General features: G+C 38.8%; 1 protein-coding gene across 1 annotated transcript in view; it reads left to right on the top strand.

Moving 5' to 3' along the window:
* crfa4 (cytokine receptor family, class I receptor 4) overlaps positions 1-19191 on the top strand; it is a 48754-nt gene that overhangs the window by 13825 nt on the left and 15738 nt on the right. Inside the window, exon 2 of the mRNA XM_006800353.2 lies at positions 11876-11985. Within this exon, the coding sequence (XP_006800416.1) occupies positions 11895-11985 (91 nt within the window). The 5' untranslated portion in view covers positions 11876-11894. The remainder of the gene's footprint in view (positions 1-11875; positions 11986-19191) is intronic.

Here is a 19191-nt window from a genome sequence, read left to right as displayed (position 1 = left end):
CCCGAGGGAAGCTCGGAAAGCTAAGCAGAAGTTATTTGGAGAGGAGAGTGACTGCCATTGGTTAAAAAGAGAGGTAAAAAAAAAAAAAACTTCAGTGGTGTGGAAACATTATGGGTTCGCGGTGTCAGACGTGGATCAAGTAGACACAAGGTGTAAACTTTGCTACGGTGTAGTAGCTGCACCACAGAGCAACACTGCAAAGTTCACTAAACATAGATGTTTACATTTTTCATTTATTGCAAACATTTGCACTGTTATCAGTATTTGCACACTATTTTATATTATTTTTTAAAGTCATTATTCAATACATTGTTATTGTTAACCCTTTAAAGCCGGTCAGAGCAGCACGCTCGTTTTGTGTAACTATTTTACAGAACCTGAACCATGTAAGCTAGCGCAATAATTTTTTTTGCATATGAAACTTACATCTCATGCCATCAGCTTGTCGTCATTTTCGCGGAAAATGTCGTTTTTTACTTGTAGGCCTTAAAAGCCTATACTGGTGTTCATGTTTGACTTTTCTGAATAGTTTCTGGGATGCTTAGAACTCGAATTGCACTGCTGGAAATAGTTTATTTTGATGCACATGCTGTTTTCTTTGCAAACTTTTTTGTATTTAAAGTTTTGAGGGATAAACCTCTTAAATTTCTCCAAGTAGAAATATATGTAAAAAAAACAAAAACGATTTTCAATTTTTTTGTAGTTTATTGCACTTTTTTGCAATTAATGTAATTACTATGGACTTAATGCATACATATTATTAAAATATGGGCTATAACAGTTGTATTGATGTATAGCAACTTGAAATGCTCCCACAAATGGCACTACAACATGTAAAAAAATAATATAAGCTCTGGCGGACTTGGTTCTATGGTAGGTCTTAAAGGGTTAAATAAATATCGTCAAATAATCGAGATCTCAATTTCAGTGAAAATAATCGTGATTATCATTTTTGCCATAATCGAGCAGCCTTATCTGAAAGTCATGTCCTCAAAAAACAGGAAAAAATCCAGCAAAGACCTAACGCAGGACTTGAGAGATGCATCTGGGTCTTCAGTTGATCATCTAGTATTCATTGAAGCCTTATCTGAAATGGTCTCAGTGGAAGAGTGGCTGTCAAGAAGCCATTCTTAATGAAGGGAGACAAGGAGAAAAGGCTGAGTTATTAAAGTTGAACAAGAACTGCACTGTAAATCAGTGGCAACAGGTCTGATGAAGTGATGAATTCAGATTTGAAGTTTTTTGGCGTAAATCATTGTCAGTATGTAGGGAGAAGTTCAGGAAAGAAGTACAGTGAGTGTCTACAGCCATCAGTAAAACACGGTGGAGGCTCTGTCATGGTTCGTGGTTAAACAAATGATTGAATTAAGAACACAGAGATGTACCATCACATCTTGATTCACCATGAAAAACCATCTGATTAGGAATGGCTTCATTTTTTAGCATGACATTGATCCCAAACACTGCCAATGCAGTAAAATCATACCTGGATAGAAAAAGTCAAACTCTGTTTTGATTTTATATACATTATTTCCATGTATGCATGTATGTTTCGGTAAATCACAGGATCCATTTTTCTTGCTCAAGACTTTTTGCACAGCATCGTACTATATATATTGACATCACCATGGGAGTCTACAGAACCTAGAGTTTCACAGACTTCCATATTAAAATGTTCCACTTTTCAGGTAAATTGAACATGTTTACAGTCTGTTTTTTGTTTTTCTTGTTTTTACAACAAATGTGAAATTCTTTTCAACAAATTTACAGGTTTTGCACTTTTATAAAAATTAATCGTTTTCTATAATTCGGGGCACTTCAAATAGCAGGTTCAGTGCAGGTTCAGTTTGATAGCCATCCACTGGGTTTTGTCTCTGCTAATTGGCATCACTCAACTTATCTTCTCAACCATGTCTGTGCTGTTGGTTCCTTTTGGACCATGTTAACAATTAATATGGCTTGCTCTGTGCTTGATTGAGGTTAATTATACTAACAGACAATCCAAGAAGCTTTTGCTCCATTATAGCTGTTGCACGCATTCGAAAGGACTTTACTTTCGAATTGACTTTACTCACCACACATTGTTGACCACAATTTGTTTTGATGCTTCCTTTGAATTACTGCAAAAATATTTCACTTACTGATGTAGAATTTCACTCCTTTATTCTCTAGCACAAATTTCTAGCTGCTGGTGCATTTGGAACAGTCTAAAAGTACAAAGGTTCAGAATTCAAATAGTGTGACCCATGTTATGAAACAAGCATTTCAGCAACAACACCTCCTGTTTGGCACTAACTTGTCGAACCACTATAATCGAGTTTTGCACCACCAGACATCTCTCACTTGCAGCTGCCCAGTTGTGATCTCATCACATCGGTTGAGATGTATGTTAATGTCAGAGGGTGAGCCAACGACTTAACTTCCTAAATTGATAAATAGTGTTTTGGTGTCTATTTTTTACAACAGAACCAAGATAATCTGATTTCAATTCCCCCTGTCCAGAAAACTTTTTAAATGTATAACTGGATCATAACTACCACATGAGTTGTTATTAAACCAATCATGCACAGAGCCTCCTCATGCTCTTTCGCTGAATTCTTCAGAAACATAATTAGATTTCATATTTTATGGTCAACAGCATGTTCTGGGGAAAATACACAATAATTTTTTTCCTTAAATATGATAACAGTGGTCATATTATGCACTCGACTCCACAGTCCATGAGTTTGTCTCGTGTTGCAGAGTCTTTCTCTCAACTTGCGAATAGTAAATGAACTATTAGATGTAGAGTGATTTCCTTCTCTCAGAGGCCCGTGTTTGTTTGTTTTACTGCAATCCACATTCACAGCGTCTTACTCTCTAACTTTTAAGCCCTGTATCTATCACGCAGGGGGACTAACTCTGCCTCGTCTCCGCTAATTGGCATTACTTAACTTATCTTCTCAATCGTGTTTGTGCCATTGGTGCCTTTTGGAGCATTTTAATGCAATTACCCAACAATTAATATTGCCGGAGGAGCTGCAGATCAAACCACAAAGCTCCTGATTAGCCAAGGCCTAGAGATGGGAGCCTTAGCCATGCATTTTACAATTGTGATTTAAAAAAACCCAACAAAAAAACCCAACACATTTAACCACCTGTGGCACTGATTTCCATTAAATAAGGCATACATGAAATACAGACAAAGCAATAATTTTTCATTTTCAGCAATGCTGTACTCTACAACATGCTACATAAAGTTCATAAAAAACTTTATGTAGCATCAAACCTTAGCTGATTTAAATTTGGCCAATCCCCCGGTCAAGGACCCCATCAGGTTACTTCTGCCCAAAGTAACCTGATGCTTATAACAGAGATAGCACCTTTTATAGATGAACTTTAGCTATAACTGATTACGTGTTGCAACTGCAGTCTCCCATCAACAACTTAATTAATGTTTCCTACATAAGGCTGCTGAGTAGAAAATTAATTTTCCACTTATTGATAGTACTGAAAAGAAGAGACAGCGTAGTGACTGACATTGATTTTACCCAACGACAGCAGTTGAGTGACAGCTTTGCCAGGGATACCGCAAGACCACTTGGACAAACCTGCATTAGAGCCAGTGGGGAACTGCCTTAGAACTGTACTGTTGTTTCTAACAGCCAGCAAAGGGGGAATTACCTGGTTTCAAAAAGAAGTCAGATTGTGCAGAAGTTTCTCATAATTTATGCCTTATTTCGGGGGCGATTCTAGGATCAGAGCTTTGGGGGTGCTGAGCACCCAGAGAGCTGCCCAGCCAGGCAAGATAAACCTGTCTCTGTCAGTCCCTGCATCCTTAAATGTTGTCCCGAGTTCTCTCTGACTGTCACTTTGGTGCATTTAAACCCTGTTCCTCCCTGTCCTCATTGTCTGTTGTCTTCGTCTCCGTTATCAGTCATCATAATTTTACCATCTCCGTGCAAGTCTGCAAATTTCTTTATTAAATCATGAGATTCTTAAATTCATCAAGTCTCTCTGTGCCTGGATCCTCGTCACAAAACATGACATCACTATTTTGTGCATTTTAACACAATTTAATCCCCACATTTGTGAAAGAAAAGCAAAACACTTTTTTGAAAAGTCTGTAACAAAACCATCAAATCTGATAAATGCTGCAAAAGAAGAATGGATTAGAAAAAATACATATCCTAACCTTCTTAAACGATGATTTGATTTATTAAGGGAGGAAAAAAAGCAATCTTAAAGTATCTGTTTAAGGTCATGCCAAAGTCTCTCAATTGGATTTAAGTCCAGACCCGCTCATGTGTTTTGGGTCATTGTGCTGCTGCATAACCCAACTGCACCGATGGTCAGATGTAAACTCTCCTTCAGGATTTTCTGATAGAAAGCAGAATTCATCGGTCAATCAATTACAGCAAGTCACCCTGAAGCAGCAAAGCAGCCTCAGACCATCACACTGCCACCACCATGTTTGACTGTTGCAATGATGTTCTTTTTATGAAATGCTGCTAGCTTTATGCAGATGTAACGGGACTCAAACCTTCCAAAAACTTCAGATTTTGTTTCATCGCTCCACAGAATATTTTCCCAAACGTCTCGGGGATCATCAAGATTTTAGTGGCAAATGTGAGATGAGCCTTTGTGATAATTTACTGACTGGTGTTTACTGGGTAGGGTCGTCTCCATATCTTTGAAAAACATCAGGTTTTTCAGTGAATTTAGGGCCCAGATATCCAAGTTCTGTAATAGAGTTGGATATTCTCTCTCTAAGGGCACATTAGCAGTCAATGGCACATTGTAACTTATTATTTATGTTCACTTGAAACTGGTGTCTACTTTGAAGCACAAAGCAGCAGCATCAAAGAGCCTTTCTGTAGTTTGGGAGCATGAATGAAGAGCAGTGGACATTCCTCAGTTTGTGCAGGACCTCTAAGGCTAAACCGCAAACAGTGAGCCAGAAAAAGACCAGTTCAGAGAGTCACATGCATTAAGCTCATTTGGCACGTTTCCCTCAGGCTTTTAGATATTTTCTGCATGACAGGAAGCTGTAAGTTAGCTAATTGCTCAGCAGTAATATGATGAAGATTGAAAGAAATCTGCTTTAGTCATAAAAAAAAAGATCCATGTGACTGATTAGCTCACAGTGGACGTGAGGATTCTCTTTGCCGTCACGTTTTTTCATTGAAACTGAAATGATGCTTGTTTTTCAGTTGTAATTATAGTTCACTAGTGTGTAGTGACAGAGATGCTGAGTCAAAAGATGTAATATTTTTTTGGAAAGTCTCAGAGCTCATCTAGCAGCTATAAATTGATGCTCAAAAGAAAACCAAGCACAGAACAAAAAGATACAAGATGATCACAGAGAGAAGTGATATAAACTCACCACAACAAGATAAAACAATTTCACAGAAACATAAAAGAACCACAAATAGTTGTTAGAGGACACTAAGAGATGCAAAGAACTAGGCAGGAAATACAAAAATGACCACAAATGAATTGAAAAACACACAAAGAGGCTTCAGAAAAATGTGAAATAACCACAAGTGGACAATGGAAGGAGACCACAGAGACACCAAATTACTCTAGAGGGATACATATCAGGCAAAAGGCGCAAAGGAGCTACAGAGAGACTCCCAGTGATATCAACTGACCACAACATGAAAATAAGATTCAAAAAGACAATGAATAGACATAAAATGACAGCACTGAAATACAAAATGACTATAAAAATGCCAAAGACACAGAGATACAAAAGAAAATTCAGTGATATATAAAACAACCACAATTAAATGGCAAAAGACCACAAAGAGTAAAAATTTAAGCAAACCAGCCACACAAAGTTGCAAAAGAGACACAAAATAACGGCAGAGAGACTTAAAGTGATATAAACTGACACAGCAATGCAAAAAATATTCTAGATTTTTAAAAAAGACACACAAGAGACACAAATAACTGCACAAAAATGCAAAACGATCACAAAAACCCATTAAGAAAAATGTTAACTGAAGTTCTAACGAGGTGGTGTTTTTAAACCCTAGCCAGCAAACCAACTGAACTGCCTCAAAATAAAAACACAAAGAGCTTATTTTATCACAAGTGTTAGCCCATAAAATCCCTAAATACAGAGCACGGGGTATGATAAACATAAACATAAAATCTGAAGTGCAGAGAAGTGTTTGGCTTTTTTTGTAGGTCAGATGTTTGGTGAGGGATGCCGAGGGATTAGAAACCGAGACTTTTTTGTGCTTTTTGAGGCGGTCGTGTTGCGCCTTGTGGCGTGTCAGGGTGAGCCGAGGCTGCCAGATAAAACCCAACAAGGCCTCGCAGTAATCCTGTGAGATCAAGGCGGGAATTATTTGCTGTGATTGTTGTCTTAGAGCTGGAGGATGGAGCTGAGCTGCTGCTATTGTTGCTGTTTGCATGTCAGTTCTGTCATCTTTGCCTTCATAAGACCAGACTTTAAAGGCCCTAAGCCCCCGTGTGGCTTCATTAATGTCACACAGGCTTCACGCAGTCATGATGAGGGAGGCTGACAGATTTATTTATACTGTTTCCTCCTGTTGTTTCATGTCTCCTGTTGCTAATGCAGGTTCATGCCCATACAGTTGTCAGCAACAGGACGGCCCAGAAATTCAGTCCAAGCTTAAAGCATTAATCAGCTACATGTAAGGGTCAGCTATGAGCAGTAAAAGAAAGGCAGAGGGAGGTGGATAACATGGAAAGAAGGAAGGCAAGCTTGAACGTGACAGGTAAAAGGATTTAAACAAAGTAATAAAAAGAAATAAGGAGATGGGGTGAAAGCAAATGAAGTAAAAGTACATAAGGGCAGATGAACAGGAGAAGTAAACAGTGTAAACAATATAGGTGTAAGAAGGAAGGTAAGAAAAAAAACACTGAGAAAAGAAATGGATCCAAAAGATCAGAATAAAATTAGGGACACAAGGAAAATGCAAAGAACAAACTAAGATTAAAATATGGATATATGGTATGAAGGAAAAGTAGAAAGTAGGCATTAATGAAAAGGAGACATGGAGTGGAAATCTGGAGCGTGTTAGGAAAATGAAGAAGAAAAACATGACAAAGAAAAAAAACGAAAGAAAGAAAAGTTAAAATGGATGAAAGACAAACAAGTGGTGGTAGAAGTAGTAGAGGTGATGGAACCTCAGACTCCTGGGTGAAAGCCTCATGTAGGCCTAATGCCACTGCATCCACCTGCTGAGGGGAACTTCGTGGTTTTTTCTACAATTTGCAAAGAGAAATAAACTTCACAGTCAGTGCAGGTAATCAGAAATGAAGAGGCTTGTAGTTGTTTGACAGGTAACTGTCACTTCTGAAATATTGTCGGCAGCCAGGCAAGAAACCACATTTAGACCCTGCAAAGTTCCCGAGCTCCTGGAAAAATCTTTTTATGGTCACTTTAGCTGATTCTAGGAAGCTGCAGCTGCGTAGTCCTCAATAGTTCCTGAGTGCCAAGAAAATCCAGCATTCAACCAGCTTATTAGTGACTTTAGACTACAAGACTTTGTTTTTCCTACTGAAGACCCTTATTCTCAATAGAAAGACATAGATATGACAGAAAACGTTTATCTTCTTTTTGCCCCTCGATCACAGCACGTCTTGAGAATGACTTATGTTTTTACCTCTGCAGAGAAAACCACCAAAACATATCAATAAATCCACTCTCCTGATCCTTCAGCAGTGTGTGTAAATGTGCATCTATGACTTCTCGCACATGCTCAGTAGGTTCTGAGGAAACAGTTCAGTGGAGTAAGCTGATTAAAGTAATGCGCTTTGAGCAGACCCTCTAATATCTGATATCGTTGATGTTATCGAACACAGAAACCTAAAGGTCAGTGTCACGGCAACGATATGTTCTGATTAAAAAAATCATGTTTTGTGAGGGGACAGGTCGAAATACTGCAGCACTTTATTTCTAGAAACATCAAAGTCCCTCCAACAGTGTTTTAATCTTTTCATCTAGATGGTTTGACTAGTCTCTGAGGATTCTGGTGACAGTAAGTACTATTAAACCACTTTGTGGGTCGTGCAAACATTGCAGGGTAATTCACTTTTCGAAAGATAAATAAGATCTGATGTAAGCTGGAGCGAATGAGCATCAGCAGTTGTTAGAGTTACAGAGGAGAACAAAAGACAGCAACTTGGAAATCATCCAGAATTTGAAAGTGAATTTACACCAAGTTTTTCTTTTTTTAGTGTTCAGAAGATGTGTTTGTAATGCATCTTTAACTATTTGGAGTCATATTTAAGCCTAAGTTAAGAAGTCCGCTGACTTTAAGTCATGTAATATTGGCTGTGGGAAAATGAACCCATCAGACTGAGCCGTAAAAGAAGAAATTGTCAGTATCTTACCTTACACATGGGCAAAAATCCCTCCAATTTCAAAACAGTGCCAATATTTTAGACTTAATATCCAAAAACATGTCCAATATCTGTTCTGTCAGGGTTGTTTTGTCAGTTTAGTGGGTAGTCCAGCTTTCAATTGCTAATTTGAAACAACCAATTTTGGATTTTACAGACCAAGGTCTAGTGCCCAGACTTTGACTTTATTTCTCTAAAAAAATAAGTACAGCTTCAGCAAGTCTTTCTGGCTTACAAACAAAGTTACTAAGTCACCACTAACTAGTTCAGAGATCTGCAGTTTCTTGCTGGTTTTCACAGACAGCATAATATCAATCGGCATACATTTTCATTGCTATGCAGACGATACCCATCTTAACACACAAAAATTAGTTATTAAACTACAGGAATGTCTTAAAGACATAAGACTTGGAAGACTTCTAATTTTCTGTTTCTAAATTCAGGTAGATTTGAAGTTTTTATACTCAGCCCTAAAATCTTAGAAATATGGTATCCAACCAGATGCCTACTCTGGCTCCCAGTAACACTGTGAAGAATCTTAGAGTCATTTTTGACCAGAATATGTCCTTCACCTTTCATATTAAACAAATATGCACACTGAAGGATATACTCTTGCTTTCCATGATGCACTGGCCATTTCTTCTTCGCTAAACTCTTTTCATTCTCTACGTTGTGTACACCACTCTGCAACTATTAGTTATTAGTAAACTTTGGGCCTCTCTCCTCTAGTTTGCTTTTTCTCCAATCTCTCTTTGCTCACTTTCCTTTCCTCTCACCATATGGCTGCCCTTCTCTGAGCCTGCTTCTGCTGGGGCTTTCTTCATTTTAAAAGGCAGTTCTTCTCTCATCGTAGCCAAGTGGTTGGTTGTAGGAGGTTGTGTGATTTGGGGATTTATTTCTAGGGTATTTACCTGACAATATAAAGTACTTTGAGATGAATTGTTGTGAATTGGCACTATAGAAATGAAAATGAATTCAACCGATTTGAATTACCAATTCCTCTTGTTTTCTGCCCTCTGGCTCCATGTACATGTTAGCACTGGGTCTGGGTCTGTCAGAAATGTTGATTCCATACAAGTTACTTCAAAGCCTCAGATCCTTCGGTGGGTCCTTAAAAATGTCACAATGCAGTCATGGAAAAAAACTACGTGCCATGCTTAAGTAGCTTATAGAGCCACCTTTAACAGCAAAAACTTGAAGTAATGATATAGAAGTCAAAATAAAATTATAGTAACATAGTAGTACAAGGACTATAATAATAGCTGGCAGATGCCTCTCTGCCAGGTCACACAGGTATAATTCAATTATAGTTGGTGATAACATATGGCCTGTTAGAGAAGGTGCTTCACTCCTAACCACTATCGGCAGTAAGTGGTGCAGAGGGTGGTCAGGATTATCCACGGCAGATAACAGTTTGGTCAGTGACCTCTCCACCTCAACTTCAAAAGTTTTCAGTCTTCAATCAATCACAGAGCCAGCCTTCGTAATCAGTTTATTCAGTCCGTATGTGTCACCAGCTCCAATGCTGCTTCTCCAGCAGATCACAATAAAGTACACTGAGCTCACCACAGCTGAGTGATAGAAAGTCTCCAGCATTTTGCTGCACACATTGAAGGATCTCCAGAGGATACGGAGCTTTACAGCCTCATTTTGTATACATTTTGGTCCAACTGTTCAGCCTTATGTTAACATGCATGCCACAGTACTTGCACTCCTCTACCACATTAACATCCTGATCACATTTATAAGCAGATGATTCCTCCTCGACCACTTCATGGTGCTCTCTTTCTCCTGCCCATTACTAATACGTCCAACTAATGCAGAATAGTCAGACTATTTCTGTAGGTAGTATGACCCAGTTATACAAAGTGAACAGGAATGCAGACAGCATCACCTGTACTGCACATGACCAAATCAGAGTGAATTGTTTTCTGTATGACTTTAACAGTATCTCACTTTATTGTTGTCTGTATGTAATTTTTTATGCACAGCTTGCTTAAAGTTGCACCAGAAGAATCAGGTCCGGCTGAAGTATGGACTTTGGCTGAGCCGTTACAACACCTCGATTCATTTTTTTTCAGCCATTCTGTTGGAGATTTGCTGCTGTTCTTGGGTTTATTGTCCTGTTCCATGATCAAGTTTTCAAGCTTTAGCTGGTGGTCCTTACAGATGTCCTTACATTTGACTCTAAAATAGTTTGGTATATAGAGGAGTTTATGGTCAGTTCACTGACTGCAAGGTGTCCTGTGTTTGGTTTTCTCCAAAAGCGGTGCTGTGTGAACAAACATCTCCATTTTGGTCTTGTCTCTCCAAAATATATTGCTAAAGAAGTGTTGTGGTTTGTTCAGATGCAACTTTGTGAACCTAAACCATGCTACCCTGTTCCTTTTAGATAGAAGAGGTTTTATCCTGAAAACTCTTCCAAACAAGTGATGCTTGTTTAGTCTTTTTTTAATTGTTCTGTCATCGACTTGAACATTTCCCATCCCAGCTGAGGCCTGTATAGTCTGAGTTGGGTTTTTGGCTTTTCTCTGTGCATTTCACATTCGGATATTGGGCTTAATTTGCTGGCATGTCTTCTCCTGGGAATCTTGTGGCATTGTGTTACCAAACAGCTAAATGCTACACATTAGCAAATGGCTAAAGCATCTGCTTTTACAGTTATTCACTGCATAGAATGCTAAAAAGTAAAGAGTAAAGGCAATTACTTGCATTTATAATGATTAAAAAGGGACAATTTCTTTTATAAATTCCATTTAAAAATGTGGATAAAAAGTTAATTCTATGATTACTGAGTATTTTGTGTGCTGTGTTACATCTCATTCAGTTAAATGGTCAAAAAAAATAGATGAGGACATCCTTTTTGGATAATTTAATCAGCAAAACCTGTCTGTTTGCTATTTAGTTTTAAATTTTTTATTACAAGTCCATTTCAGTTAAATAAATTTAATTATTATCACATTCCAGTTTGGGCATTCATGGACTTCCATACCAATGAACAGTGTTTTTCTCTGTTGTTTTATTGTTGTGTAATATGCACCAAGGCAGATTTTGTTTTCTGCTCCTTCTGCAAACGCGTGGAAGATTGTCAACACTGGGAGGTAAACAGATAAATCTAAATGAGTTTTTTCTCCCATACGTTTGTTAATTCATTGGAAGAAGTTGTAATTTTAGGAATGCATGAAGTTTTTAATGAGAATCTGGTGAGGCGGCAGTGTTGTTCAGGACTGATTTGATGGGAGAAAGGAGGAAGTGAGGGGGGGGTTCATCCCTTGTGATGTGTCTCATGACTGGAGGAGGCAAAGCTGTTGTGTTTGGACTTGAGGAGCTGCAGGGTGAACTCACTGATGCCCCTTAAAATTGAACATGTGACTCTTAGACAAGTGGACACTTAGATAAACTTCACTGTTATCAGATGGAAACTAAACTTTCTCGCAGTAAGTGCATTAGGAGCATTAGGTGTTTAGTGGGTCTTTTCCCCAGCTCATATTTGAATGTTTATTTGTGTTGATAGGTTAACAGAGGGCTCTGAGATGTTGTGGCTGCTGCTCTGTCTGCTTCCTCCCGTGAGTTACGGCAGGATCGTCGCCCAGAACAACGCTCACACCGAAAGGCACAACCATGGTGAGTCTGAGAGCAAATGATTTACAAAATATTTATTTAATGCCCAGGTTTTCTTTTTTTTTTTCAAAACTGTTTGCTCACCTGTGCTGATGTCACACCAGATGGTCCCTCTCCTCTTTAGCCTGGAGGCCACAGGATACATGAGCTTCAAAAAGTGTCTCAGACTCTGATTGGTCAGACCCGCACCACTTGGCCTCAGGCCATCTTAAACAAGCTCAGACTCATTGAAGAAGATGTTTTTGGGTCCATTTTTTTCCTTACACGGTAGAGTTTTAACTTAATGAGCTGTGTTTACTGCTGACAGTTTTGCCTTTAGAGGTGTTCCTGAGTTCATGCAGCAATCTCCACCATAGAATCAGCTCTGTTTTTAAGGCAGTGCTGCCGGAGGCGCCTGAACTGCACCAACATTGAATGATGGTCTGCAGGCTCGTGTTTTCTTTACAGAGATTTTACAGACTCTCTGAATCTTTTAATTACATTATCCTTCCTTATATTTACTTTTGAAAAGCACTGTCATTATTATGGGAGGAATTTTGTTCTACTGTCTTGTCTGTTAGCAGTCAGAGAGTACAGCTATCCCTAAAGGGCAATGGCTGTACTAAAGCTTTGATCTTTATTATGTTTTTGGTTTTTTTTACAGTATGATGATGCCAGCCTCTTATTGCATCATTGTGACATTGCAGGGAATCATATTGAAAAAATACAAAGTGTGTTGTACAGTTCTCTTTATGTCCTTTCATATGATATATTACTTAATATGGTTTCTTGAAATTTTTTTTCAAGGTCAACTTTGATCTTGAGCGCTAACGATGAAGGACAAGGTGAAATACTTAACCAACCTAGCTTCTCGTGTCGGCAAAGGTCTATTATGCTGTTGTTTGAAGTTTGAAGATGATTGGTAAAAAATTGTGGGTAATATAAAAGTTTTACAGATTTTCATGATTGGTGTGACCTTGATCCAGTTTTCACCTAAATGAGATCAGTTCAAGCTGTTATTGGTTATTGGTACCTACCATCACACAATTTGAATATGATATCTTGAAAACTGTTAAGCCTGTGAAAACTGTGGTAGCAAGCAGACAACCACATAGAACCGATAACCTACTCCCTCCCTTTGGGGAGGGAATAACTGTTAACAGAGCAGTCCATCAGCTTTGTTCAAGATTACTGAGGTCATGTCTTTAAACAATTTAAATCGCACAGAGAGTCCCGTAATGGGCACTTTCAATCAGCTTGATAAGTTTCCAGTTAATTTTTTGCGGTAACCTTCACATCGGAGTCAGTGTGAACATTTAAAAATAAACTCAGAACAGCAGCAGCTTTGTCTGACGGGATCAGCCTCAGACGGCTGCCAGCTGAGTTTGACAATTTCTTTCCGCTCAGATGGACATGTCGGCAGCTCATCGATACCTCAGCTGGAGAGGCAGGAGGACTCACAAACCTGATGGCTGCTCATGTTTCAGAGCATCACACGGGTTTATCTCTAGGCCTGCACAAACACGCTTTGTCTGTGTCTTTCTGATCTGATTTTTAAGTGATGTTTAGGTGAGAATTCATGATTGTGTTTGAGGATACACACAGCACAATAAGAGATTATCTCATGGCCGCAATTTGAGTTACAAAATTGTGCTTCAGCTTTTATAATGTGTTGAATAACTTACTTTTCATTGAGGAAGAAGAGATATCCTTCCAAGGCTACACTGAGTGAATAATTCAACACTGCAATTCAAGTATGTATGCTCTGGTGTATTTATCGAAAACAAAATGCCTTAGGAGACAAAAGACGGCAGCAAACGAAAACTTCAGTTCTGTGGAACAAACCAGCTCTGCTCAAATAATTACATTTCCATGTTTTGGCTTTTTCTTTATTGGCTTTTTGGAGGGAGAAGTGTTCATATATGGATGAGAGGATGCAGTGTTATCAGCAGCAAAACAGTTTTTAGCCATGCGTGTAACCGGTCTCAGTTACACAAGCCTAGAGACCAGTCAGCGATCCCTCAGGAACCATTAACTGCAGTCTCTCACAGTTTTACCACCAGTTGGTGAGTAGCTTGCAGGTGTTTGCAGACAAATCTGCAACTTTCATGCAAACCACAAGCAACCCTGGCAATCTGCTACCAACCAAAGCAACTACAAAAGCAGTATTTTCTAATTCGCAGCAATGAGAGTTGTTTGTCTACTGCTTCCTCGGTTAGTTAGTTAATGTCTTTCTTTGACTTTGGTGTTTTGATGGGTTAGTTTGCATCTGAACTAATTTGAAGAAATGCCCAAGGCACACACAGTATGGAGGTACAGCTGCATGAATAATCAAATTTAGCTTCCCACGATAACCGATAATGATAATTTAATGATCAACATATTTTGAAAATGCGTGCTTGGCCAAGGGAACAGAAAGCAATAGCAAATCAAGCACTTGCTGAATCCCCACCTGATTGCATTTGCCAATCACAGCTGTTTCCAAAGGCACTTGACAGCAGTGATGTACTGCAGATAACGTAACCCATAGGTCATGACATGTCACTGTTATGCCCTGTGGGTAACCTTTATAGTTGAGGCTTGGGTTTTCATTGACTACTTAGTCTTCAACCCTTGAGTTCTCATTTATCTTCAGCACAACTTTCTGTGTGTGTTTTTATGACATTAATTATTCTCATTAATTAATCTCATCCTTCAGTTTAAAGTTCATTCTTGTCCCTGTTTAGTTGTTCCCTGACTTCCTGTTTTCTTCGTGGTGTTGTTTTACTTCTCTCCTCTTCTCTGATTGTCCTGATTATGTTCAGCTGCATCTTGTCAACCATTACCTGATTACCCTGTGTGTCTATAAATAATGCTGGCTTCCCTTTGTCCTCCCTTGTGCTTTTGAAGCTTTTGGATTCTGCTTGCCTCTTCAAGCTCTTATAATTTTTGTTTGGATCCATTAAAAGGTCTATTAAAATTGTCAATTTGTTTCATGAGTCTGCATTTGGGTCCTCAGTCTCTGAGTCATGATAGTCAAGGGGGTTACCTAGGCAACTGGAATGTCCACTAGTGACCAACTGTCTACGAGGGGATGTTTACAGAAGAAACCACACAGCGCTGTCTTCTTCCATGCTTCTCTTTTGATACTGTGTGCATAGATTAAAAAAAAAAAAAGCCCTACACTGCACACTTGCTGGATGGACTCCCCGTACCAGCACAGCAAGACACATTATTTGTTAGATAATTCCACTTAAAATGCTCCAAAAAGCACTAATAGCACCAACACAATCCAAAGGTCCAGTTCAAAAAATGCAATTACTCCAATTACTCCACTCCAATCCCACACACACACTGTTTTTATGAATGTGAAAATTATCCATATGGAGAGCAAAGCCTTATATTTTTTATATCGCGCCGTAAACAAGTTTATTTTTGCTGTAAAGCTGGTCAATTTAATGTGCGAGTCTTTGGGGATTGAGTCACTTCTGGAGCCAGCCTCGAGTGACCATTAAGCACAGGTTTCACTTTTCAGTCCTGCACACTGGTGCTTGGTGACAACAGCTAATTTGCAGCCTTTATCTTAAGTCCCCTGCAGAGATTTTCTCTTGCTCCCTCTCAGTGACTGTACCTGCTCTGCACCGCAGACTTGGTCATTTTCAGTAACAGGAGTGGCTTGCTTCAATCAGAATCAAGTAATATGGCAAGTTGCAAACTTTAAGTTAAATTTTGAACTCTTGCTGTATGACTCACATGCTTTCTCTTGTCATTTAGCTCACTGATAACTGACTAATATCCAGACATTTTCCTTCAGAAATCACAGGCTTAATTGACTGACTCCTGGCTCAGAAACAGCAGTATAGGTTCACGCAGGAAGTGTTTATAGACATTTTGTTTTCTGCACAACTAATATCCCAGGAAGCTTACGAGTAAACCTTTTTATATTCTTTCTTATTTATGACATATGGCTGTAATCTCATTCTCCCTTTCAAACTTTAGCTGTGAAGCACTTCTGACCCTGCAGTGTTATCAGCCTTCTGTGATTTGTCTGGCTTTGTTCTACTCGGACGACTGTTTGTGCATTTGACAACGAAAACGGTTTTGACAAATGTCAGAACAAATTAGTTTGATGTCTTCAGTGTGTGTGTGTGCGTGTGTGTGTGTGTGTGTGTGTGTGTGTGTGTGTGTGTAACTGGCATTCAATAAATCAGTGTGGCTGGACATGGTATTTGCTTTATTTCATATCCAGATGTCTGCTTTTGTTTTGACATTTACAGGAGGCTCAGCCGAATGCTAAAAAGCTGCGACTACCTGTGCCAGACTGCAGGACCTGCTTCTGATCAACAGCAGGAGCATCTTTTTATGGTTATGTTTTGCATCATTTCACCAAGAATTAAAATCTGGAAAAAATAGATGGTTTTTATATATATCCGTTTCTAAAATTTTAAAAGTCATATGGCACAGAGAGAAAAAAAACACATATATATACACACACATATATATACACATATATATATATGTGGGCAATCCACTGGTTGCTAGTTTGAGTCCCAGTTCAGATGCTGTTGTGTCCTGTAAAAATAAGCACTATAAGCAGTACTGTGCAAAAGCCTTGACCAATCATTTCTTTATAAATTGCTAGGGAAATGGAGTATTTGAGATCATTGTATGAACCATCAGGAAAAGAAAATTCATTGAATAATTTATATTTCTTTCAACCCTCCTACACTCCGTGCACAGATGTCTGAGGGATCTTCTAGAAATGGCCATGCTATTTTTGCAGGGAAGTAATCGGTCAACAGGAGGTGATTTTCTACCTGTTGATCTCTAATCTGGAGCATAACCTCCTCCAGAGCAGATCAGGTCTGCAGCATAAGTTACCATGGAGATGCACCCAGTAAGGTGTGAACTGCCTTTGTAATGCTGAAAACCCAGGATTAACCCTGAAGTTCCCTGGATAAACCCAAATCCTGCTTCGTAGCGCAGACCTCAGGTCATCACGTCTCTGATGCACTTTGCTTCGAATCATTTCAGGAGAGAATTTAGTCTGTTCTGTTATTTTGAAAATTGACTTGATGCTCTCTGGTAATACTTTGTCTGACTTCCTGACCTCCTTCTCTGCTCTGTGCAGATTGAGAGGGCTTGAAGGTTTCCATCAAAAATAAATTTAGCACTTGTTTTTAACGACACTGGTGCAGAGCCAATTCTGGTACACTTCAATAATCATGCTATATTCCGGTTGTATCATGTAAATGCAAGGCTGGTCCTTTGAAATCTCTTCATATCTTCATATATTAAACTAGGTCGCTCTAAGAATCGCCTTCTTTCTTTTCTCTTGTTCTGTTGGTGCAATTAAAGCCAGATATCATTTTTTGTGAAAAATTAAATTGCAAGCACTGCTGTGCATCTGCAGGTAGAAATTTGTCCAGCATTATTGGTGCCCAGCGTGCGTTCCTTAGCTGATTTATTTCTGAGAACTGTTGGTTTTTCATGAGAAAGTCCCTGCAGCGTGGCTCCCTGAGCTTCTTACAGCAAACACAAGGCCTTTGTTTCCCTGCTGCTCGCAGACTGAAGCGCCACGAATTCTCAGATGGATTACTGCTCGCCTCCCACTGCGTCATCTCAACGGGCAAGCAGTGTTTCATTACATTAATCACCACACCGAGGCCCTGCTTTAACATGATAACACAGACATGAGGTGTGCCTGATTTTGTTGCTCTGAAGCAGTTGGTCATGGATAACTGTTCAAGATTCACACGTCGGGTACACAGTAACAATTGCTGACTTGTTTATGCAGCGTCTGTCTGGATACAGGTGAAGCTTAAAAGTTAGGGGTGTGGTCGCTGTGTTTCAGAGGTGGATGGAGGCACAGGTGGCTGTAGCTGCTCTGTCTGCAAGAATCAAATTCAGTAACTGAAGTGTTTGTGCTGTTGGCAGGGGCATGCCTAGAGGGAGCCCCTGTAGTGCCCCCCACCAATGTCATTGGAACAGAGTACTATTAATCTTATATTGCTCAACACCAGAGCAGTTGGAGTGTAACTGAGTACATTTACTCGAGTACTAGTTTGATGTACTTGTATTTAATTTATTTAAAAATTTATTTTTTTGTTATGCTGCTTAACACTCCTTTGCTTTTACTCCATTATATTTTCACAAATTTCTAGCACCTATCATTAATTCAGGTGTGCAGAGCTTTCTAAATTTTTTGTTTGATACAAATATTTTCTTAAAAATGATTAAGCATCAGCATCTTATTATTCTGAAGATTAATTTTACTGTCATAGATCAAGGTGGAACATTAAAGAGATGTGTACACATCAATAAATGAATAATAATAATTATAGCTTAATAAAATGTCTATATGTTATGTATATAATATTCTGAAAATGGTCATTTTACATAAGTAGAATGCTCTGTATAGCTAGCTCGATACATAGACATTTATTTTAATCTCACAAGACAAATTACTTTGATTCTACAGCTTGTTTACTTTTAAGCTATTTAAGTAGGATTATAACTTTTACACAAGTAAAAAGTCTAAATATGTTTTTTCCACTTTGCAAAAGATTTGCCCAACACAAAATTATATTTAAAGTCTTGTGCAGCTCCACGTTTCATGTAATAAATCTTTAACAGGACACAGCAGTTACTCGTTAGCAGGTATCTCAGTCTGTGTGTTGCACTCATACATTTAGCTGATAATTGAGTACTTCATCCCTCTCATCCATCAGAGAAGTTACTTTTCTTCTAGTTACGAACTTCAATCTGCTGTTTGTGTGCATCCGTTACTATCAGAGCTTTGATTATTATTTAACAGCACTGTGACTGCAGAAACCTTTCATACACAACCTCTAATCCTGTATTAAAGAATCTGTGCAGTACACTTTGAATTTTTGCAATTAGAAAACTGTGATGTACTCGGGTTGTTTGGAGGCAGGGGATTTCTGCCTCACTGCTTCATTAAACAAAAAGTAGGCACCTAAAATAAAAAAGCTATAAACTCGGTTAATTCCTAGAGTGCTCAGAGCTCAGTGCCACCTCATCGCCTGGATGATGCCGTTGATCTTTTCTTTTTTTCAAAATTTATAACAAACAGTATGCTGTCTGTGCAGACTGGACCGCTCTCCCTCTGCTTTCAGACGCCAATCAATTTTCGAGCGCTGCTTTAAATCACAGTCATGGGACTAACAGTCTATCAGATAGAGATGGGCTGGATAATTATGTGTGTGTGTGTGTGTGTGTTTGAGGTAG

The sequence above is a fragment of the Neolamprologus brichardi genome, chromosome 23, assembly GCF_056152115.1.
Source record: "Neolamprologus brichardi isolate AB-2024 chromosome 23, ASM5615211v1, whole genome shotgun sequence".
NCBI classification, from domain to species: domain Eukaryota; kingdom Metazoa; phylum Chordata; class Actinopteri; order Cichliformes; family Cichlidae; genus Neolamprologus; species Neolamprologus brichardi.
This window is presented reverse-complemented; position numbering and strand designations above follow the sequence as displayed.